The 22,218-nt window shown below is 54.0% G+C and overlaps 7 protein-coding genes across 7 annotated transcripts; 4 read left to right on the forward strand and 3 right to left on the reverse strand.

Annotated features, from left to right (window-relative positions):
- Window positions 1–119: 119 nt before the first annotated feature.
- CKM354_000493500 (uncharacterized protein) lies at window positions 120–2,156 on the forward strand (the record flags this gene model as incomplete). The annotated part of the gene is made up of 1 exon (XM_044800188.1): window positions 120–2,156. The coding sequence occupies one exon, from the start codon at window positions 120–122 to the stop codon at window positions 2,154–2,156; it is 2,037 nt and encodes a 678-aa protein (XP_044656123.1).
- Window positions 2,157–2,702: 546 nt separating this feature from the next.
- CKM354_000493600 (uncharacterized protein) lies at window positions 2,703–4,028 on the forward strand (the record flags this gene model as incomplete). The annotated part of the gene is made up of 3 exons (XM_044800189.1): window positions 2,703–2,832; window positions 2,894–3,054; window positions 3,264–4,028. The coding sequence occupies 3 exons, from the start codon at window positions 2,703–2,705 to the stop codon at window positions 4,026–4,028; spliced, it is 1,056 nt and encodes a 351-aa protein (XP_044656124.1).
- Window positions 4,029–6,455: 2,427 nt separating this feature from the next.
- Window positions 6,456–9,239, forward strand: CKM354_000493700 (uncharacterized protein; the record flags this gene model as incomplete). The annotated part of the gene is made up of 1 exon (XM_044800190.1): window positions 6,456–9,239. One exon carries the CDS (start codon window positions 6,456–6,458, stop codon window positions 9,237–9,239), a length of 2,784 nt encoding a protein of 927 aa, XP_044656125.1.
- A 722-nt stretch (window positions 9,240–9,961) lies between these two features.
- On the reverse strand, window positions 9,962–10,537 carry CKM354_000493800 (uncharacterized protein; the record flags this gene model as incomplete). The annotated part of the gene is made up of 1 exon (XM_044800191.1): window positions 9,962–10,537. The coding sequence occupies one exon, from the start codon at window positions 10,535–10,537 to the stop codon at window positions 9,962–9,964; it is 576 nt and encodes a 191-aa protein (XP_044656126.1).
- Window positions 10,538–13,149: 2,612 nt separating this feature from the next.
- Window positions 13,150–14,301, reverse strand: CKM354_000493900 (uncharacterized protein; the record flags this gene model as incomplete). The annotated part of the gene is made up of 1 exon (XM_044800192.1): window positions 13,150–14,301. The coding sequence occupies one exon, from the start codon at window positions 14,299–14,301 to the stop codon at window positions 13,150–13,152; it is 1,152 nt and encodes a 383-aa protein (XP_044656127.1).
- A 359-nt stretch (window positions 14,302–14,660) lies between these two features.
- CKM354_000494000 (uncharacterized protein) lies at window positions 14,661–15,839 on the reverse strand (the record flags this gene model as incomplete). Its single annotated transcript, XM_044800193.1, has 1 exon — window positions 14,661–15,839. One exon carries the CDS (start codon window positions 15,837–15,839, stop codon window positions 14,661–14,663), a length of 1,179 nt encoding a protein of 392 aa, XP_044656128.1.
- A 2,088-nt stretch (window positions 15,840–17,927) lies between these two features.
- On the forward strand, window positions 17,928–21,647 carry CKM354_000494100 (inositol polyphosphate kinase KCS1; the record flags this gene model as incomplete). Its single annotated transcript, XM_044800194.1, has 1 exon — window positions 17,928–21,647. One exon carries the CDS (start codon window positions 17,928–17,930, stop codon window positions 21,645–21,647), a length of 3,720 nt encoding a protein of 1,239 aa, XP_044656129.1.
- Window positions 21,648–22,218: the final 571 nt, after the last annotated feature.

A 22,218-nucleotide genomic window follows, 5' to 3' on the forward strand; every position in this document is an offset into this window, starting at 1 on the left:
TTTCCAATCGTCATGTCTCGGACCGACCCGCTGAAGTCTGGAGTGAACGACTTTCAATGGCATAGCAATGGCAATGACTCCAGATACAACAGTCTCATCGCGGATTTCTTGCTGAGGAGATGTGGAGGCGGCTGGCTGTGAGGACGCCGCAATGCCGACAGTTTCATGTGACACGCCTGTGTCGTAGCGCTGAGGACATCATCCGGATAGGGAACGGCACCTTCTATCGGAATTATCCCTCAGAAACAGATGCGGCTGGCACAAATCCCGCTCTATTTTCGAAGCTCGACTTTCGGCTACCTACACGCGAAGGACCTGAAGGCAAAGCTCAATACTGGTCGGTCTTGTCTCCTTCGTCCTTGGCTCGGACTACATTTCTTCAAATCCTTGCTGCCCAGCACATATGTATACCTCCGGGCGCAAGAACATATCCGCTGTTGGCTGAGCAGTCCAAGGCTCCACAGCATGCCATCAAGTATGTGGGATTCGATGCCGAGCGTGGCAGCAGTGTTGGCGGAACCAGCGTCCGAGGAGCATATTTGAGTGCCCGATACGAGAGTCGTCGCGAAGAAACAGACTTCACAGTGTACGACTACCTCACTGGACATACCGAACTCAATGCCCTCGAACATGAGCATACTGAACAGGAAAAAGCGATTCTGGAAAGCGTTCTTGATCGCCTTAGATTAAGAGATCTATTGCAGATGCCTGTGGCGAATTTGTCGAATGGGCAAACCAGACGAGCACGAATCGCGAAAGCACTTGTGTCGCAACCGGAAGTCCTGCTCCTAGATGGCCCATTCATGGGCTTGGATCCCAATACCGCACGGTATATGGCGAGTCTGCTCAAAGAACTTGCCGAGGAACAGAGCCCGAGACTAGTCTTCAGTCTAAGACCGGAGGACGGAATACCAGATTGGATCACGCATCTAGTCGTTGCAAATGCAGACCTGGAAGTCGTGGCGCATGGCCCCAAGAACGACCTGGCTGTCAACAAGCCCAAGGAGGTTCAGGCTATTATGACTGATGATACAAAATCTCTAGGCCGACCCAGGGTTCTTAGCAAAGATGGTTTCGAAAAGCATTCGCCGGCTCTGCCACCAGGTGAAGCGCTCGTGGAAATGCGAGGCGTCAAAGTGAGCTATGGTGACAAGACAGTCCTGGGCAACTGGGCTCAGACTGTCGACGGGGAAGAGAAATCTGGTCTTTGGTGGAGCTTGCATCGAGGACAGCGATGCGGAATTTTTGGACCAAACGGCAGCGGGAAAACTACGATGTTGAGTTTGATAACATCTGACCACCCTCAAACATACAGCCTTCCTATCAAACTTTTCGGACGCTCGCGATTACCATCTCCAGGCGAGCAAGGAATCAGTTTATTCGATTTACAGCAACGCATGGGACATTCAAGCCCGGAGGTACACGCCTTCTTCCCAAAGAATTTGACAGTCCGACGAGCGATCGAGTCCGCATGGGCAGACGCCCCAATGGCGAAGCCAAAGCTTACTGCCGATGCTGATCGACGAGTCGACGCAATGCTGAGATGGTTCACACGCGAATTGAATCCAGGCTACAAAGGGGAGACATTGCTCGAAGCATTCCATCCAATCCTGCAATCAAGGGCCCACGAAACAAACAAGGACGCATCAGCACTCGAAGTATTTGGAGAGAAGACCTACGACGACACAGATATTCTGTGGGCAGAAGAGATTCGCTTTCGCGATCTGAGCTTCTCAAGTCAGCGCCTGGCACTTTTGTTAAGAGCCATTGTGGCGAGTCCTGATCTCGTCATCCTGGACGAAGCATTGAGTGGGATTGATGAGCAGGTGAGGGATAAGGCCCTGCTTTACCTGTCTCATGGCGAGAAGATGGTATTGTTCAGCGATACTGGTGATGATGGGAGCAATTTCCGAAATCGACATCCGCAAAAGAGCATGATTGCGCGGATTGGCAAGACGACTTTCGAAGGGTTGTCACCGGACCAAGCGCTTCTCGTTATCAGCCATTCGAAGGAGGATGTACCGGGCTGTCTGAGAGAATGGATCTGTTTGCCGGAGCCTGGAGAGGGCAGAGTGCCGCGCACGGGAACACTCGCAGGCCCTCTTGAGTTGAACGCTTCTGCGTGGGCGAATGAAGTGTGGAAGTCTGAGGATTAGAACAATTGTGTATGACTGAGAGGAGAGTAATGCGTCCTGGCGAGACGATTGTATATTTGCGACGCATCAAGGCGAGTGGGACAACATGGAGCGGACCTTGTATAGAATAGAGAACCACACTCCAGGTTGTGAGAGCACTTTGCAATACCACTCATCAAAGCCGGAACCGGTCTTCTCATGTGGTGAAGCAAGAGCAAACCGTTTCATTCCCATGTCTTGGTCGTTAAGCCGCACGGATCCGTCCGGCTCCGCTTGTGCGGAGGTTCTGTGGAGTGATGTGGAGTAGCTGAGGCTCAAAGCTCCAACCTCTTGTCCCCTTCCTCCCAAGATCACCGATTTTCGCCGCGTGCCATCATGCCGCAGCCGAGGGCAATGCCTCGTCTACCCTTCGACTCGCGTCTCAGTCACATATCCCTTCTCTACTACTTTCCTACTTGACTCTCTCACCGCAGAACTGCTTGCAGATCCCAATTCACGAGATAGCATGGTGGGCTGACGTCGACAAGCTTTTGCCTTTTCCCATCACAGTACACGAGTTCCGCAAAGATGAGGACGAAGACCATACAAGCAGCTCGACAGGCTGTCAGCTTTGTGGCTGGTCCCACGAGCAAGAGAAGCTTCGCGACAGCTAGAAGACTTCAGGACAGCTATGGCTTTATCGGCCTGGGTCGAATGGGTATGTACAACAGCAGTGCTTGAGCTTCACCCTGCAGCGTGACTGATGATGCTATACTCAGGATACCCAATGGCCAAGAATCTGCGAACGAAGATCAAGAAGGATGACACCCTGTTCATACACGATGTGAACGAGCAAGTCACGAAGCAATTTGTCGAAGAGTTCGGCAGTGCCGGACCAGTCACAGCAGCCAAAGATGTGCGGGAAGTGGCAGAGAATGCGGTGAGTCGAGACCATTTCCCAATGCTAAGCTCACACTCACATGATGAATTGTATTATTTCCTTTTCATTTGTATGATCTAAGTGCAGCGAAAGCTGTTAAACTGATTACCTACAAAACAAAGCCAATCCTCTGAAGAAGAGCTCACTACCTCACTACTCTACGCCTGCAATGGTACGAACAGCAGCTAACGAGATCATGTGCTCCACAGACAACAATCATCACCGTCCTCCCCGAACCTCACCACGTCCAAAACGTCTTCCGCAACATGCTCCGCCCCCCAACCCTGCTCACCGAAAGCCCCAACACGCAAGAACGCCTCTTCATCGACTGCTCCACAATCGACGTCCGCTCCTCAGCCGAAGTCTCCAACGCGACAACCTCCTCCGGCCAAGGCAAATTCATCGACGCTCCCATGTCCGGCGGCGTCGTAGGTGCCTCCGCCGGAGCTCTCACATTCATGATGGGCGCCGCCCCTGAACTCGTCGACCGCGCAACCGAAATTCTCAAAATGATGGGTAAAAGAGTCGTTCATTTGGGTCCACAGACAAGTGGCTTGAAAGGAAAACTCGCGAATAATTATTTACTGGCATTGAATAATATCGCGACTGCGGAGGCTATGAATATGGGTGTTCAATGGGGTCTGGATCCTAAGGCTTTGGCGGATATGATTAATACTGCTACGGGGAAATGTTGGCCTTCGGAAGTCAATAATCCGCATCCTGGGGTTATTGAGACTGCTCCTTCGAGTAGAGGGTACGAAGGAGGATTTGGCACAGCACTGATGTTGAAAGATCTGAAGCTGGCCATGCAAGCTGCAGCGGAATATGATATTCTCCCACGACTAGGCACGCAAGCGAAAGATATTTATCAGGCGGTAGAGGGCATTCCAGAGCTAAAGGGCAAGGATTTCTCGGTTGTGTATAAGTACATTGGAGGAAAAGCGACGGATGATAAGCCAAAGGATGTGGTATGAGGGGCTGAATCGGTCGACGCGAAGTGGAGTGTGATGCTTTTCGCCAGCTTGTTGATGTGTCAGCCGTAGAGTGCGGAGCTTGCTAACGGCTAAATACGGATTTATGAACAATTCGACATCACATCGTATGCGATATGTGCTCAGGCGTACCTGGTCGAGAGGCGCTGAAGTGTCGAATACGTGGCCGAGTGGCTGACTTTGCTATAGACCAGATCATCACTCGGTCCTCATGCGGATCGCGTCTCAATGTTGTCCGCCGAGCAACGCCGCGTTGTTGTTCAGGATGATAGACGCGTATAGAAATACGCGTGAGATCTTGGTCAAGTCGAGTTGATGGCGTGGTCCTAGAAGATTACGTGTGCTTGTATCAGTTCTTCACCGACTGTGGGCTTGTTTGTTGATGTGCTGACTTGGAGCAACAGGGCGTCTTATCTCGAAGAGCCATTTCGTTACCATATTGGTGTGGGTCAATGGCTTCTCGTCGAAGTACGCGGTCGTGCTACTTGCCCACCTCAGCCGGTTGCGACCTGTGATCACGTTCTCTTTTGCTCTCCTGCTTCTGCAGCAATGGCGTACCCGATTCTGCAGTGATGGCACACGCGACGCAGAGTTCGGACGCGCAGAGTCGCGACTCACGATTTGAGATATGGCTGAGATATGCTATATTGACACGTGCGCATCCAGCAATGCACGACCGGCATTGTTGAAGCTTCCATGTACGACATGACCGAGGCGATGTTGTTGAGACATTGCCAATACACTCAGGTGATGGCCAATTCGCAACCTGGACAGCGCAGGCCACATTTATCCGGTAATTGACTTCACCAGATCTGAAGAGCACATGGGATGGGGTCGGATCGCAAGGACAAGCGCTGCTCGTCGCCGCACAATGCAAGCTTGTCACGGGCCACTCCTTGTGAAAGCAGGCACGACATTCGAGCTTGTGGCAAGCCCAATTTCAACATCTCCCAGTTTTCGAGGGTGAGTTGCAGATGCGCTGGTCGAGAGATATCACACAGCATTTGGCGTTGTGCCAAGACCGTGCACATGTGGCGCTGACGAGCACGGAGGGACGTGTGCGATCAGCACAGTTGTGTTTCAGGACGTGTTCGAGTCTCTTTCCCAAATTGGCGCTCCACAAGATGCTGGCATAGAACGAAGTCCAGATTTCGACGTTATGGAGTCTGAGAAATTGGCGAACCGAGAAAGTGGGTAACGGGTTTCTATCCTGAGCTGCGATGACGATCTGGGTGGAGCTCGTCACTCGTCTTGCTCCATGACTTGTGCAGTGCTTTTTGTGAAGGCACGACAGGGCTACTGCTAGCTGCATAGGGATCAATAGTCGCCATGCGCGTGGATGGAGGCCGCATATGCAGAGGTTTGACGTTGTGGAGAAGGGAAAGCAGGTACACGAAGTGCTGGTACGACGTGGCCCGGAGCGCGTGCGTGGACGACTGCTACCGGCGATTGCTGGACGGGCGAGCCAAGATTCGGTAGAGTGGTGATCGAGGGCGAGCAGAGTCGTGGTCACAGGTCCGACAGACCCCCATCGACGTGTCCGGCGGGAGGCGTCGATAAGAACCGAGCGCCACCACAGCGCCACGAAATGCGGATGGGCCAATGGACGAGATGCTGGCGCTGCGAGACACATTCGGGTCGCACGCAGAGTGGTAGGCGCATCCTTGCAGCCACGACTGACACTTGTTTCGGCAGTGGTCGTGTCTGCATGGCCTGCCCGTCCCCGACACATGCACGGCGTAACGAGTGCAGAGCAGCAACAACACAACACAGCGCAGAGGAGGGAAAGCGAAGACAAGCGCGAGCGAATGCAGATCCAACGATTAGTCGTGCCTTAGCTAGCTTTGCTGCGTGCTGCTAAAGCGGCTAATCCCTTTTTGCAGCGGTCTGGCTCGCAGCAGCAGCAGCAGCGAGCAGTCACCACCAGCACATGGCCCGCGTGCGTTGCTTCTGCGTCTTCGTATTTCCGCCTTGCCCTTGCTTGCTTCTCATCACCACTAACTTACTCCTGCTCTACTCTCTCTGGCCGCTTGTGCAAATCACCTTTCCGTCACTCATTTCCTGCTCACTTGCACCTCTGCGGCCCTCACGTCGAACCATCGGCCGCCGCAATTTGACTCCGTCCATCCTCTGCGGCCAATCGAACCTCCCGCCGCCCACCAGCGCCATAGCGCCCACACTGGCTCTCACGCAGTCCGCGCGTTGCTCTTGCTCTGCGCTAGCCATTGCGCTCGCTGCTTCAGATTCAGCCACAGGCACTGCCTGTAAGTACTGACGCAGTCTCGTGAGCTCGCGCATCTGTCCCTTCCTCGCGCGACCAACACCAACTGCCCCAGCTGTGAAGCTGCCATCCTTCTGCCACCGGGATGCGAAGAGAGGCGTCGCCGAGCAGATCTTCGTGCGACCGACATGTCCATATGGCCCTTCAAGCGAAGGCGAAGAGCCAAGTCCGATGCCAGCCAGGAGCCGAGAGCGCTGATTGAGAAAACCCAACAACCGTCTGCCAGCGCACCACACAGCCCGCCTCCCTCAGGCCGCGACGCACCTCCTGTACCACAACACTCGTCAAGACGGAGGGACAGTCGACAGGATGATTCTTCGCTACGACGAGGCGAGAAGACGGGCGATATTGACGGCGAACATGCAGCGTCCGTGGGCCAAAGTGGGCTGGACGCTGCCAACAAGGAGAATGTGCCTCCGCCACAATACCACAGCAAAGAGGACGTTACCGCACTGCCGATGCAGCAACGGCTGGAACGGAGCCCGCATCTGAGACCCGTGGATGTGGAGAAGCCTTCCATCCCCTACAATTTTCGCCCGCATGCGACTTCGCAAACGAGCATTCAACGACACGATGCATTGGCGAAGCTCACCAAATCCAACACTCTCCGCTCAAAACGTAGCACCACCGATTACAGTAGCCCTTCGCGTCGTTTCTCTGTCAAGTCCAAACGCGATCCCGTGCGTGAGGAGGAGATTCGGGCAATGGCGACACCTCTGCCTATACCCAAGCGACCGGGAGATGGCCCGCTTCGCCGCGATAGCAAAAAAGTGCGCAGTTTTCACGGAGGTTCGCACGTATCACTCCCGCCCGAAGGGTCGATCCACTCTTCCATGTCTGGCTTGAGTGAGCAGCGTGGCTGGGAAGTGGGCAGTATTGCTGCTGTTTTCAACCCTCGGCCAGCCGTACGCCTTTCCGGTTTGCCGCAGTACGTCCCAAATAGCTTACCGTCCCACACTTCTGGTGTGTTATATCGCATCGATTCGATCAGCTCTCCGAAAGAGAAGTCATCCGCGAGTAACAAAGACATCGATGCGAAAGAGCGACGGAAGCGACGAACGATTGGCAAAGACGCAGACGACCTAGGAGCGAGTGATCTTAGGGCGATCATGGAACGAGAGGCGAAGCGCAAGGAGAAAAAGCAGTTGGAACGGCAGGAGCGTTTGGAGCGCAAGCTTCGAAGCGCTGGCCGCGAGCGCGCAGACAGTGAGAGGAAGAGGCGAACCTCGGAGGAGCGAAAGCGCGCTGAACAGACACGGGCACGTGTCGAGCAAGAACTGCAAACGCGTGGAGTACTTACTCCACCCAGCGAGGTGCATCCAGCCCTACGCGATCGCGCTCCCGACGCAGATCCAGAGCCGGTACCAGAACCAATAGGGCTTGGCATTGCAGAGAATGAGCAACCGGGCGAAGCAGTGCAGCACGCTGAGCAGGGACTGATCTCGGAAACTGACGAGGATACGGACAACCCATTTGTGGACGCTGCGGAGTCCCTTTCAACGGCGCCCGTAACGCGTGATGGACCTCTTGAAATCAACACGGCACTGACTGAGTCACCATTCGAGGAGCCGTACGTGGGCACTGCGCAAGCTGTACGATTGTCCATGGCCAATACGCCCCCATTGTCGCCTATCTACAGCAATCGTGCGCCATCGAGCGTCTCCCAGCTTAATGGACTCGCTCGATTGAACACAACATCTCAACAAAGTGTGAGCGATTTGGGACCACCTCCGCGGATACCGGTTGAGCGACGGAATTCCGATCAACTCTCGGAGAAGCGCACTGGCACATGGGCTTCTTTCTTCCGCCGTACCAGCACCTTTCGCCGTAGCTCGCAGCAAGAGCCTCGCGCGGGAGGGGGCTCCTTCTCGAACACGTCTCGCGAGTCAATGCGGAATCAGCCCCTTCCCGCTCACCTCGTAGGCACAGACTATCAGCGACCAGCCACTGCACGATCCAAGTCGGGCACGCCGGTACGAACGCAGAGCAAGTTCCGCGAGGAGCTGCCGGAGCTACCTATCTCGCCACCGGATTCACGAACACAGTCGCCAGAAGTCACCACTGCCGCTGCTGCGGCCGCACGTCGCGCAGCACGCGCAACGCCTGTGGAAATCCCTGCCAGAACACGAGACGGTGAAGGTGACGTGTACATGTCCGGCCGCACCGATACGCCTGTGAGCGCAGCATCTCGAGGGCACATTGCCATGTCAGCTTCATTGGCATCGATCGGATCCGAGGGTTCGTGGCTCGCGAGTGGAGGCAGTAAGCGGCAGTCGAATCACTCGGCACTCAGCAGGTCTCTCAGCAAGAGGAACAATGAGTTCAGTGCTAGCTATGAGGAACTTGGCGGCGGGGACAAGGATGCTGAATACTTCAACCGGAACAAAGCCTCGCGACCAGCAAGCAGGGCTAACCTCATCGGCGCAAGTCCGGATGAGGAGAGCGAGGAAGACGGTATCGCCGTCGAGCCGACGCCGAAAGATCCGCCGCTCACCGTACATGGAAGTGTCCGCCGACAGCCGCAACTCGTTGAGCACGACCCGCGCCTCGTATCTAGAGAAGGTCTCGTTCAAGAGTTTGCGGCGCAAGAGCCCACCGTCGAGGCCATAGAGACACCTGAACAGGTTACTCCGGAGGACGAGGATGTGTCGCAATTCCACACGCCGGATCATACCGACGATGAGGACCAGGAGCATGAGTCTCCTGAAGTGAAGCGAGCAGTCGAGCTTGGACGTGCTCGTTCAGTCGATATGAAGCATCATTCTGCTCGCCATTCGCGACAGTTCTCGGCTGGAAGCGCCCGCCTCCTCGATATGCCGCCTCGAGGCGGCTCAGCTGACATTTTCCGAGACGGTACACCATCTCCTTTACCGCGTCCAAATCCGCTCTCACGCTCCAACACACCAATTTGAGGCGAACAACGAATAATCGCCCTATTATATGTGTAAGAAAACACCATCAACTCGATGAAGATTGGAAAGCCGTACATCTGCGAAGCAAGATGGCACGGATCATGATCTCACGATCTACGACATTCATTACAATGGCCCTACGCCGACTTTTTTAATCAGCCCACAAACAGGACCAGGCGTGCTACTTGATGCGCGCAGGTCAATATCTAATACTTTGGCAAGCCGCCTCCCAAGCCAGTTCTTGGGAATCTTGTGTTTTATGCTTCTTGGTTTTTGTTTCACCAACGCTCGATACCCCCTTCGTTTGGCGTGGTGTGCGATGCGTAGACGAACTTGATACCCTTTTTCTCACTCAGTATGTCATCAACTTTGGGGTAGAGGGAGATGGGAGAACTCAGCTGGACCAACCCTCAGGAGAGTTGGGGTCTGAAGGAAGGAGGCTTTCGGGTGTGCTCGATTGTACGCTGGGAGAGCTGATTCGAGAGGAAGCTTGCTCCACACATAAAAGAAACTTTCGTCAGAAGAATGTACAGAGAGGAGCAGAGTTGTGGAGTAGATAGGTAGCGAGGAAGAATTTATGGAGAGGAAGAGATTTGAAGATCGATTTGAGAGTTTCTGCTGTGACATTTTCTCGACTTCTGTTTTGTGGCTGATTTCCTCCAAATGCTGTCTTTTTGCTATACTGATCGCTCCTTTGCATGCTAATCGAGGTCAACATCCATCTAAGCAATACCAGTAGCCTGCTGCTCCGCAACACGGAAATTTGGCTCCTGCAGATCGGCCTGGTTGCTCGTAGCGGCGTACACCTGAACAGCAGCGGTGTAGTTGTAGGTAGCGCCACCGTTGGGGTTCCACTGATCCGGAACATTAACCACATACTCCAACTGCAAAATTCCGCTCTCCTTTCCAATGTATGCTCCAACGGATTGGTTTTCGCCCGCAGTGGCGTTGACGACGTAGTCCTTGTTCTCGTCCAGACCGCCTTGGATGTGGACTGGAGTGGTGAAGCCGGGGTGTTCGGGGGTAGAGACGTTTCCGGGGTTGATCTCGACGGAGACGTCGAGGTACCAGTAGCAGCCGGATGTGCAGCCGAAGATGAAGTTTGTGATGTTGAAGGTTCCGGGGAGCGGTTGGTTGAGAGGGCTTGGGGTGGGTGCGTTGCAGTCGAGGTTAGGCTTGTCGAGGCAGCGGAGGGAGAAGCCTGGGTCGAGGGAGTCGGTTGGCGGACCTGGTGGCACGGCGGCGCCGGAGGCGATGGCCGTGAGGGAGGCGGCGAGGAGGGACTTGGTGAAGAGCATTTTGATTGTCTTTGGTTGTGGTGGTTGGTTTGTCTTGGAAGATGTGTAGCTTGCTGATCCTGAGAGATGGATGTCTGGATTTCTGGCTTGGAAGGAATGTGAATTGTAATCAGGGTGCGATCTTGTTATATGTGGTTCTATTGTTTTCCCGTGTCTCTATTTCTTCTCAAAATACCTGCCGCGATCTTCTGTTTTGCGACATGCTAGTTTCACCGTTCTTCGTGATCTGAAGTCGCTATTTCCTTGATTAGACACGAGTTTTTGGCAAGGATCATGGCTTCATAGTGAAGCTTAGCCTCGTGTAGAGCTTAATTTGGCAACCTAGTCCACATGTTCCCGGTCACTTGCTAGGGTTGATGCACAACATCTGTTTGCACTGCCCAGACTTTGCTGTAAATATGATCTTATGCTTCATGACATCAGCAGGCCTAGGTGTGTAACACGATGATGTTTGTGATCTGATCTGCTCCTCGAATATAAAAGGTGTGGCGATTCTGCTCCTGGAGAAGGAAAACGAGCAACACGATCGTGCTTATTCCTGATTCAGGCATGTTTCGATCGTTCCGGTAGAGCCGAATTCAGCGATATTTGACCTCAGGCCAGCGTGGATCTAGCGAAGGCGATGTGGGCTACTTCTGCTTCTGGCTCGGATGATTCTCCGTGGAAATGGACTCCCTCATCAGTCAGTGAAGCTGATACATGGGGCCAGAGGCCTTCGAGGTGACGGCAGAATCAAGAATACTTCGAGCCTCCGTGTAGACTCACGCCATCTCCGCTCCGCTTGCTTATGCTTCATCACGCATAGTACCCCATCTGGAGCCACGGACGCTATCTTGAGGGCTGAAAACGTGTTGCGCGATTCTTGAGGTTCGCACTCAATTACGAGAATGTCTCGGGTTGGTGGTCAATCGGTCTGGTACCATACGAGATTTCGCATCCATTCTCCAGTCCGAAGCGCCAGGCTGAATCCGCCTCGAAGTCGCTCGTATTGGCCCTGCGACGTGCACATTGATGGAGAAACGTGCGAAATGGCGGCATTCTCGCTGACATTGTACCGTAGCTCTTTTCAAGCTGCGGTCTTTCTGTTGGCTGTGTGGAGTTGCGACTGTCGGAGCGAAGCTCGAATTTGGCGGCAGGATCGCTCCGATCCCTTGTGCAGCCGCACAACTTTGCTTTGACAACACATGCTGCCTCAACCGCTGTCCGCAGCGAGGAGATCCAACAGAGGTACCACAATTCGTTCGAATTGTGGCGCATGCACTCAGTCTCGCTCTTCTCCCCTTGCGATGCCTCAGTCCCCGCCGGAATGTCAGAAGCATAGACATTCAAGCAGCGATCGCTCCGTTTCAATCGCCTCCAGTCCACCTGGGTCCTGGCGATGGCTGATGGCACTCCTTCTTTACATTGGACAGAGATGGGAACGGTCACAAAGCCGCTCTCTTCTCTTCACGTGAGCATGGAACCTCTACCATCTTCTCCCTAATCGCCATAGTCTTGCTCTCGAGGACAGTGAGACAACAAAGCTGGCTACAGTCAGACTTCATGTATGCCACCGGACTGCCATTCGGGATGCCAGGAGAACGCGGAACAAAGGTAAGGCCATCTCACGTATGCCACGTGCTTCCAAACTCAGTTCTGCTGTTGCGCCGATGAGAAGGCTGTACATGAGGTTTTGATTGAACCCTAATGGGGTGTTCGATGGGTGTAGCCGTCCATCACAGCTTCCTCACCGCCGTACCTGTTCGGTTCCCTGAAGCCTTGTACAGATGTGGGTGTCCGTTTACCGCCAGTGCACCACCTCTTCGCAGCTACCCCAGTGCCCACCACCAGCACCAAATGTCCCGCTCGAAGACTCTTTCACTGTCGCCTGGGCAATAGCACTCCAGGATTGCCATCGTCTACGGATTCTCCACGTCCTTATGCCGGAGCCAATGAAGTTCGCTCCGTTCGTCACGCAATTGAGCAGTCAACGTCGTCTTCTTACTCGGCGCCCCCAGTGCTTGCGATGAAGACGGAGTCTTGAGCCCAGCCAGTGTTGGTCACCTTCACAAAAGTAAATCGCTCCGCTGACAGTATCTCCTGAGATTCATCGCTTCTCCCTTTGGGGTGCCTCAGAACAATTCAGAGAGACAGAAGAGGCACACAAATGCAATGATGACTCCACTGCGATCAGAATTGGTTCGAGGTTATTGTGGAAAGTGCCTGGTAGCATTGCTCCCCTTTGTTGGACGGAGATGAGCAGTGTTATGGCAACTCTCTAACCTATAGCTCACACACGCAACCCTTCCCGTATCCCTTTCAGATGCCTTCCATTTGCTGCCGAGGGCAGAGAAACAACGAAGGTAAGTATTGCGCTCTGTTCATCACTTGTTCGAGCGATCTACCTCGTTTCCCGACTGAGAGGCCGTGCTCCTCGCTCCGAGACAGAGAGTCAACCGTGGCCAATGTCGTTCACACGAATCAAGAGCGAATGTGATTCACCTACCATCACTCTGTCCGGACAAAAGTTCAACTTTGCGCACTACCCTACATGTGACGGCACGGTGACAAAATAATATGCAGAAATGCAGTACATTCATGCGCTAGATACATTTTAACCTCCCACACCGGCACTAAAACGCCCACAAAGATCCCCAAAAGCCTTCTTCCTCCTTCTTCCTCATGTCAGCACGGTACACCACCAGCCGATACGCCCTGTTCAACCAAGCCATCAGCGGCACCTCTACCTTCTTGGGCATGGCACTCCTCAGAGGCAACCGATTTCCCCCTCCATCCCTTTCCCAAAATTCGTCCCGAAAGAGATCCACCAACCATGGGATCTCAATCATCCATGCCTTTCTCACCGAATCCAATTCCACCCGACGGTGCACAGTCGGGTATCTTTCCACCGTTTCTACATCTGGCCACTCGATCATGGTGAGGGCCATCGGGACTTGGCGAGACGGAAAATCCACATCGGGACGGTAATAACATTTACCTCCCAATGCTTCCATCATTCGTGGCGTGGCATCGAAGTCGAATTGGGACGGCAAGCCGCCCCAGAGTCTGTATTCGACCTCGTAACCAATCTCGCTCACGGTGCTATTGCCCAGGTGATCGCCACAGCAACTTCCGAGCGCGGTTCTCCGGTCCCTGGTCGTTGACGCTGTCACGCAGGCGTGCGCGAGCTCGTGCAGGATTGTCGAGGCGAGTTCGAAATTCAACCAGGTGAGCCAGAGAGTGTCGTTCGCTAGCTCGGCGTCTTCCAGTTGAATGAAAATTTCGTCCGAGAGGAAAATGTCGCTTCCGACGCCTGGAAGGCCGGCGAGGGGACGAGAATGATTTCCGTCGGAGTGATTGGACTTCGCGTTGGGCTCAATGGCGAAGGTGCAGTTCGATAACAATGTCTGCAACCTTGCCCGGACTTGGAGAGCTTGCAGTGAGCTGAGTTTCTGCAGTGGCTCAGAGAAGAGTGTGAAGCCTGTGCTCTCCCCTTCTTTTGGTACCCATGATCTTGTCGAAAAGTCTTCTCCGGCAAGCAGCGAATACCAGATTGGCAAGCTGTGCTCTATGGCGCGCCATGCTAGTCGCTTTGCCTGCAGAGGCAGCTTGTACCTTGTCGGCATCATTCCATGGTCTTCGTGGTATCTACCAACAAGTTCTTGATCTTCGAGCGCACTTGGGCGTGCGCTTAGGCTCGGGGCCGGCAGACTGGAGTGGTCTTCTACCTCCTTGGCCTGGTCCTTGATGTCTTGAGTCGAGTGTGAAGGCTCCGAGGCCAACATGGTCGTCGTGTTCTTGCTTGAATTCATCGCGATGGCGCAGATGAATGTCTTGATCTTGAGAGGTTCGTTCTTGCAATGTTTGTGAGTGAAGTCAGCGGGAGCTGTGGAAAATTGTTCGTCGCAAAAGATTGCAAGGTGAACAAGATGAGGAGGGATAATGAGAGGAGCGAGGTAATATTTATTCTAGCACATAATGAGGCCACCCGAGATGCGTCCACTTTGAAAATTTTGCTCGACCTACCAAAATATGCTGATCAAGGGCGATGCTGCTGTGTTTACATCAGCGAGTACCAAAGTCTGGGAAACTTTGTCTATTTTGAAAGTCGTGCTCGACTTATCCCCGGGTCTGTCTTTGATGACTAGTACCACGAGTTGTCCAGAGGGCCCCATACCATAGGCTCGTGAAACATCCATCTCGACAAGTCTTTCACTTTCCGAATGGCTGAGGCCGCAATTCCAGTTTTTGGGGGACCAACAATGGGGTCCAAGGAAATGTACCCAAAATCGGTGACATTGTACACGCCAGCCGCTCTCAGCTCCTCGATGCGAGACTCTACAGCCTTCATGCTTTCGGGATTGCGCAGTCGGCCTAGGATTATGCCAGAGGTTCGCGGCGGGTGCAAAGCGGAATTGTCACCCTTCAGCGCACTATCCCAGAAGCTTTGCAGTAGAAGTTGATGGACCCAGGACAGTGAAACATGCCATTCAGTTACAACGTCGGCAAGTGGAGGGCCTCGATGCTTGCAATAAAGATACAGATCCTCAGTAAGGGGGTCAGGATAGTCCCCAAGAGTGATCATGAAATCCAAAGAACTTGGCTTGTCGCCATCGAAATAGAAAGCCTCGCGTTTCCACGGCGCTATCTTATTTACGACGCCTCCAAAGAGAAAGTTCTCCAGATCTAGTCCATGTTCCGTGAATTGCGATAGCCCTATGAACATGTTGTCGTACACTTCACGGGATTCGACAGCGAAGGTGCAAGACATGGTACTTAACGCCGCAGCATGGGCAACTTCATGTACCATTGTCTTCGCCAGCTGCAAAGTATACCAGAAGAACGCCGCATGATCATTAGACTTTGCTGCACGATATAAGGCTTTGATCCTGTCGGAGTTCAGGAAGATGGTGCTACCACGGCCGCGTAATTGCGGAAACTCGACATTGTAGTCTGGGCAGGTCTGTCCAAGTAGTGCCGGATCGACGTCCCAATTTGGTGGGAAGCCAGTGTAGATGGTTACGCCAGTCGCGAGCTCAGCCAGCATCTTGCGTGTCTGTTCTTGCTCGTCAGTAGTCAGCGAGGCTTTTGGCTCAGGACAAAAATGCTCAACTCCACCGGTACAATTGGGAAGCGAGTCTCCTACGACCAGAATGGCATGGAAGAATGCCAGGGCTTTTTCCAATAGCAAAGATGCCAGTCGACAAACCATAAGGGGACCGTGGTGCAATTCCTCAAGGTCTTCGAAAAGTGGATGAACTGGGTGCGTGAGATCCGGAGTTCGCGGTTGGCTTGCGTCAAACTTCTCGGTGCGACCGAACATTCTGGCGGTGTCTACATCGAGTGGGACGATTTTCGTTATCATCGCATCCGTGGCGTGGAGTCCTTTTGTTGATATGCACATTTGATCTGGACGGAATCGCTGGCCTGCAGCGTAGATGTCTCTGGAAGTTGATCAAATTCGTGTCAAATGCTGTCTCGGTCCTGCCGAGGTCAAGGGGATTTGATGCTGCACAACCTAGTGAGTTTTCATATACGAATATATGTACTGAGTGGTCTACAATGGCACGGCACTCTTTGAGAGACTGGTCAGGGCGTAATTGCTTTGATCCATACGAAGACAAAGGTGCCGGCAAAGCAAGACCATTGACCAACACGAAGACAAAGGCATCGAAGGGCATTGTCACGCTGAAGCCAGCCGGCCATCGAGGACCAGCGTGTAGGTTGCTACGCAAAGGCACAGGCCTCGTACCAAAGAAACTTGGGCCATATGCAGGAGAGTTGACATCAAGCCATCTCGGTCGGTCGATGTCAGTGCCTGCAAAATCTCCTTTCGGGTCGAACAATCGAGCCATGAGTAGACTTTAGATTTCACTTGTCAGTTGTCACGGATCATGACACGCGTCGCATAAGCTGAAGATCCTCAGCCTTGTCGGCACTTGGACGGCTTTGCCGCAAGCCATTCAGCCAAGCACGTTTTCCAATGCCCCCTAACTCACACCGATATTTTCCTGGCAGTCGGGTTTGTGTACCTGTTTCAGCCTCTGCACTCAAGTGATCGACAATAATAGTCAGGAACACGTAGTAAGTGATTGCAGGCACCGACAATCTCCGGCATTGAGCCTACGTGGCTGCCTCGAGGTGAAGTCAGGAACGGGCAGGGATGAGCTTTTGTTTGGGCCGATCTATCACAAAATGCTCTTCTGGGTTGTGCAAGTGTTCGAAAGAGCGTTTGCGCCCAACGCACGTGTGGTGCTGCTGCGAAACAGATTCGCAGTTGATCAATGCGAAGGCTCTCCTGTGCAACGCATTTCTTCGTCATGCCCAACAAGCCGAAGTGAGGTGACGATGGACTTCCGGAGCGATGGAGCCGCGGTCACTGGCCTTGCAGCGGGCCGTGGAGCGAACAGCCCTGTATTCCGAGACAAGTGTGGAGGAGGCTGATATCACAGATTAGGAGCTGCCAGTCACATCGCAGCGTCGAGGTCACGTCGTCGTGAGGATTTGTGTATACGACGGCACTTGCTGCGCCCAACATTTAGCGTTTCTCCATGGCGTCGATCAAACTCGATGCCTCTGCAGAGAGGCGAGCTGCTTGGCAGGCTAGGATGGATTGTATGTATCGATCAGAGTGCCAGCATGATGCATGCGCCGTTGCTCGAACACGTTCTCGATCGATTGGCATCGGAGCGTTTGCTGCATGATGAGCAACACGTCCACAGGGATCGGAGCACGTCGCACAGTTCGCGTGTTTTCGGTCCTGCGAATCGCATACAGGAGAGAGTCGGTTCTGATGATGATGATGTCGGCGCCCTTCGGTGGTGACAGCGGCACTGATAAGACAGTGCATGAGGAGCTGTACTGAAGCACTTGGCGCAGATAGACGGTATAGCAGGCAGGCAGGCAGGCGGAGGAGGATGGCCGCTCGGCGCGAGATCGCTAGCAGGGCGGCGGCGGGCGGGGGCCGGCGGAGATGGGCATGGTGGCGGTGCCGGGTCTTGTTCTTGTTGCGATGCCAATGCCGTGGTCCTGGCACGAAAAGAGCGTGGCACAGACAGACAGGCGTCGATCCGGTAGGTATCAGGGGAGCAGGGGAGTTGCTCGGCCGGCAGCCGAGAGCTAGCGGCAGCCAATGTCGTCGCTCATTCTCCACATGCACTCTTCCTCCATTGAACGATTCGGGCTTCCAGCATCACCAACGTGGCCGCGCGACACACGCTCGCTTGCTTGCCCACGACCGCGCAGCCAATTTAGCTCGCACCGCGTGCAACAGCCTCTCGCTCTCGCTCTGTCGTGTCCGTGAGCACTAGGCCCGCCGCGCACACTGGCCGCGCTGGATGCCGCCCTCGAAACACTGCACCACATCCCGGCGTTCCGCGTCCCCGTGGCCGTCTTCAATGGTCAGCCTTGAATGGCGTCTCCTGTTGCGAAGGCGGAGGATCACATCTCGAACCACGTCCCTCCGCGCCACACCCGGCCCAAGCAGCACGAGCTTGCCCATGACGAGCACTTTGCTGCAGATAAGCCCTCTTCCCCCGTCCCGTACCTTTCCACAACCTCGACCAAGACGCCGACGACGACTGCCCAACGATCCCGCAAACCTGCCTCTTCAGCGCATCACCATGCCGTCCGCCCTCAACTCAATGAGCGAGACTCGATTTTTGCGACTTCGTATTCGGGCAGCCCCATAACTGCGAGGTCCTCTCCATCCCCACCGCAGGCCCAGAGCTCGCCGCTGAGCACCGCGGACGGTATTTACTACAACGAAGGAGGGAGGAGCGGAAGGAGCAGCAACATGGCCACGGCAACAACGACCCTGCCCGCGACTTCTTTTCTGAGCAATGGCACGGATTCGCTCGACTTCGCCCGAGGACACCAGAAAAAGGATACGAGCTCGACACGTCTCTATCATTCACGTGCTGCGGATAGTCGTCGCCGTCCGACCAGGAGTACACTTGCTTCGCAGTATCAACGACGTTCGCTCTACGACATTCACGATTTAAGCTCCGTACCTACTGCTCACCCGCTGCCCAGCGCCATGCATCCGCAGTCACGCCAGGACTCTCCCTTCCGCGCAGATACATTACCAGCTACACCCGATTCGATGCCGAGTAGTCCCGTTACCGGTGATACTCAAAGTGCCGAGAGACAGCAGTATCGTTCATGGCGACAGGGAGAAGCAAAGATGCAGGGCTTAACCATTGCTCAATCGCAGCGCAAGGCGAGCACCACGGTCCGGGATGATGTGGACAAAGTCATCGACGCCCAGTTGCCCCAACCTGAGCCTGTGGCCGCCGTGCGCTCTCGGAAGGCCAGCCACTACTTGGGATTGTTCCGAGAAAACGAGCAGGAAGAAAAGCGGGAGACTGAGCGCAAGAAGGCGAGCAGGGCCAAGGATGCTTCGAAATCGCAGATCTCGCGCGATCTCGAGGAGCAAGCAGATGGGTCAAGCAGAGAACAAACAGTCACGGAAACGATACAAGAGGAAGACGGCGACTATGTCACGCTATCGAAGAAGGAAATGGCCCAGAGATTGCCCTTGGGATTGCTGGAGGAGATTCGCAATCACCACCACCTTGTGCCCGGCCAATCGCAGAAGATACCCTTTCCCAAGGAGTCCCAGTCGCACGACCATGATCGACGCCTACACGAGCAATTGAGGAAGGCGATCAACAAGACTGAAGAGGACGACGACTCTGATCGCGAACACATCTCCTCTGCCACTTACTATCCTCATCAAGGCGTCCAGCTCGGCGACTCACCAGATGACGAAGACGGCCTGGACCGAACGCCGAAAATAACTGCGGTAGATGTCAAAGACAGCCACAATGAACCAAGTGCCAATGATGTGCAACTGTCATTGCAAGGTGAGGGCGCACCAGAGTTTCTTCAGGGAATGTCCCGTGTCGCCTCCTCAGCCAACTTCAAAGACTTGCCCAAGCCTGTGCCAGCGCCTGAGTTGCTCATCCACGACTCAGATTACGAGTCAGAATCCGGCTATTCAACTGTATCTGGAGATGACGAGGACGATGTGGAGACCACACCGACGAACACGCCCCATGTCAAAGCTTACGGACGTCGCCGTACGTCGCGCAGCAGGCATGCCGAACAACCGCAAGCACCAGTCGGAGCGGTTGAGCTCAAACCCTACAAACATCAAGTCGGCGGACATACGTCAATTTACAGATTCTCGCGGAGAGCGGTGTGCAAACAACTGAACAGCAAAGAGAACAAGTTCTACGAGACTGTCGAAAAGTGTCACCGGGAACTGCTGGGCTTCATGCCCCGATATATTGGTGTTCTCAATGTGACATATCGCAAGGAAGCGAAGAAGCGGAAGCAGACTGTAACAGATGAAAATGGCAGCACTCAGGCGTCGAGTAGCGATAGCAAGGCACAAGATGGGAATGATGTGGCGGCGGAGAAGTCGAGGAATCCAGAGCATACTCGCATGATCAGCCATTCGATGCAGAACAAGTCATCGTCGGGCATTCCTCAAGTACTACTTGCAAACAACAGACATCTCATTCCAGAGAGCCTTTTCAGGTCGTCTGAACGCTCGGTGCCTGACCTGCATAGGACGCGGTCAACGCCACCGACGCCTTCTGAATCGAATGGGATGCCTCAACGTCCTGCACTCAAGCCTGCCCAGTCATGGGGCTTTACTTCTGTGAACGAGCACCTCCGTGACAAGGTGCTTCGGGAAGTCTTCACTCCGCCGGTCATCCACAAGTCACACAGACGTGATCGTGGGCACGGACGCTCGTTGCGAAAGGTTCCGACTTACATTCAGAACGAGCTGTCCGAACGCAACAAGTCCGTCGACGTATCATCCTTTCAGAATCCAGAGAGGCAAGACCTTCGCAAGGAGTGCTTGAAAAGTCCTATCTTGAGGCGAGCACATCTCAGTGCCGAGAACAGATCAGCATCTGATTTAAGTCAAGTACTGCTGAAGAAAAATGATGCTCTTAGTAAGAGCGCCGAAAATTCAGATCTCGGTGCTGCGCCTACTGATTCGAGCGACCGTAAGACACGTCGCCGTCGGCATTCTGGGGGAGGGCTGATGCGGAAGCCAACTGACATCGAAGGAACTCGAGGGGACCTCGAGTTTCACGAAGATGCCGAAGAGGACGTTTTTGCTATGGACGATGTCAAGAAAGATATGCCAACGTGTACTGAGTCACCAGTCGCTCGAGAAGCAGACACCGCTGACCTAGACCGTGCTAACGGCACTGCCAGACGTGACGTGGAGCAGCCGGTGCCTCAATTGGGCCCGGCTATTGACTTCGGTGTGCCAGAGCCACGTAACCCAGTCAGCTCGCTTGTGGAGCAGGACGAGCGCGTGGAACACTTCATTTTGCTGGAAGATCTCACCGCCGGTATGCAGAAACCTTGCGTATTGGACTTGAAAATGGGCACACGTCAATATGGCGTGGAGGCTACCGAGAAGAAGCAGAGATCCCAACGTGCAAAGTGCAAGTCTACTACGTCGCGCGAGCTTGGCGTCCGTGTCTGCGGCATGCAAGTCTACAACGTCAAGCAACAAGGCTACGACTTCCAAGACAAGTATTATGGACGCGATTTGAAAGCTGGCGAGGAGTTCCGCGAAGCTTTGAAGCGTTTCTTCTTTGATGGAATTGGCCATGCACAAGCACTCAAACATATCCCGACAGTGCTTGATAAGATCGACGCACTCGAAGATATCATCCGCAAACTGCCTGGATACCGACTATACGCCAGCAGCTTGCTCATGATATACGACCGCGGAGATGCCGACACAAATGGCAAACTTCGCGAGATTGAAGGAGGCGATGCTCCAGTGCCTGGCATCAAACTTAAGATTGTTGATTTCGCCAATTGCGTAACTGCCGAGAGCCTGCCTTACATTCAACACAAGCCCTGCCCTCCAAGAAACCCCGACCAGATCGATCGCGGATATTTACGCGGACTGAGAACACTGAGATTGTACTTTCAACGCATTTACACGGACCTGCACAACCAGAAGTACGTGGAACGAGGAGAAGGCGAAGGTATGGCCATGGATCAACGCGGCATTGGGCACGGCATTGCTCAACAAAAGGGCTGGACTGAGAGAGTCATGGAAGATGACCCGGGCGAGGTCAGTGTGTGAAGCACACATGCTGTGATTTTGGAATCGCGTTGCAAATATAGAGGGGCGGGCAAAAAGTTGCGCAAGCTACGATTGGGGCGGTAACGAGTGATGGCCTTCATTTGCTCTTCATCGCGATGGCGCTTCATCAAGATTGGAATTGGTTTTGCGGGGTTTCGATAAATGTTTTAGCACGGCGCTGGGGGTGTTTTCTTCTTTCTTCAGAGACTGTCAGGAAATTTTGGGCATTTGGGTGGAATGGGCAGGTCGGCTGGGATGGAATGGTATGGGTCTGCTTCGTTGCGCATATACCACTTCGCAAGGCTTGTGTGCTCAGGTAGGAGAATATGTATTATGTGATTCTAAACAGTGCTGGGCTTGTTGTCGCAAACTCGGTGCGTTTTTTGAAAGTACTGGATTGCTCTTGTCTCAGCAAGATGGGTTGCCTGCTAGTTCTATCTGGCTTTGCAGTCCCCACCTCGCTTTACGGATGCTGGGATATTGGCAAGCACGCCACAGCCTGGTCGCGTAAGTTCATATCAGCCACACTGAGCATGGGCCTTTGTACCACATCTGCACATTCATGTGGGCT

This window comes from Cercospora kikuchii (genome assembly GCF_019650295.1).
Source record: "Cercospora kikuchii DNA, contig_00003, whole genome shotgun sequence".
Classification (NCBI taxonomy): domain Eukaryota; kingdom Fungi; phylum Ascomycota; class Dothideomycetes; order Mycosphaerellales; family Mycosphaerellaceae; genus Cercospora; species Cercospora kikuchii.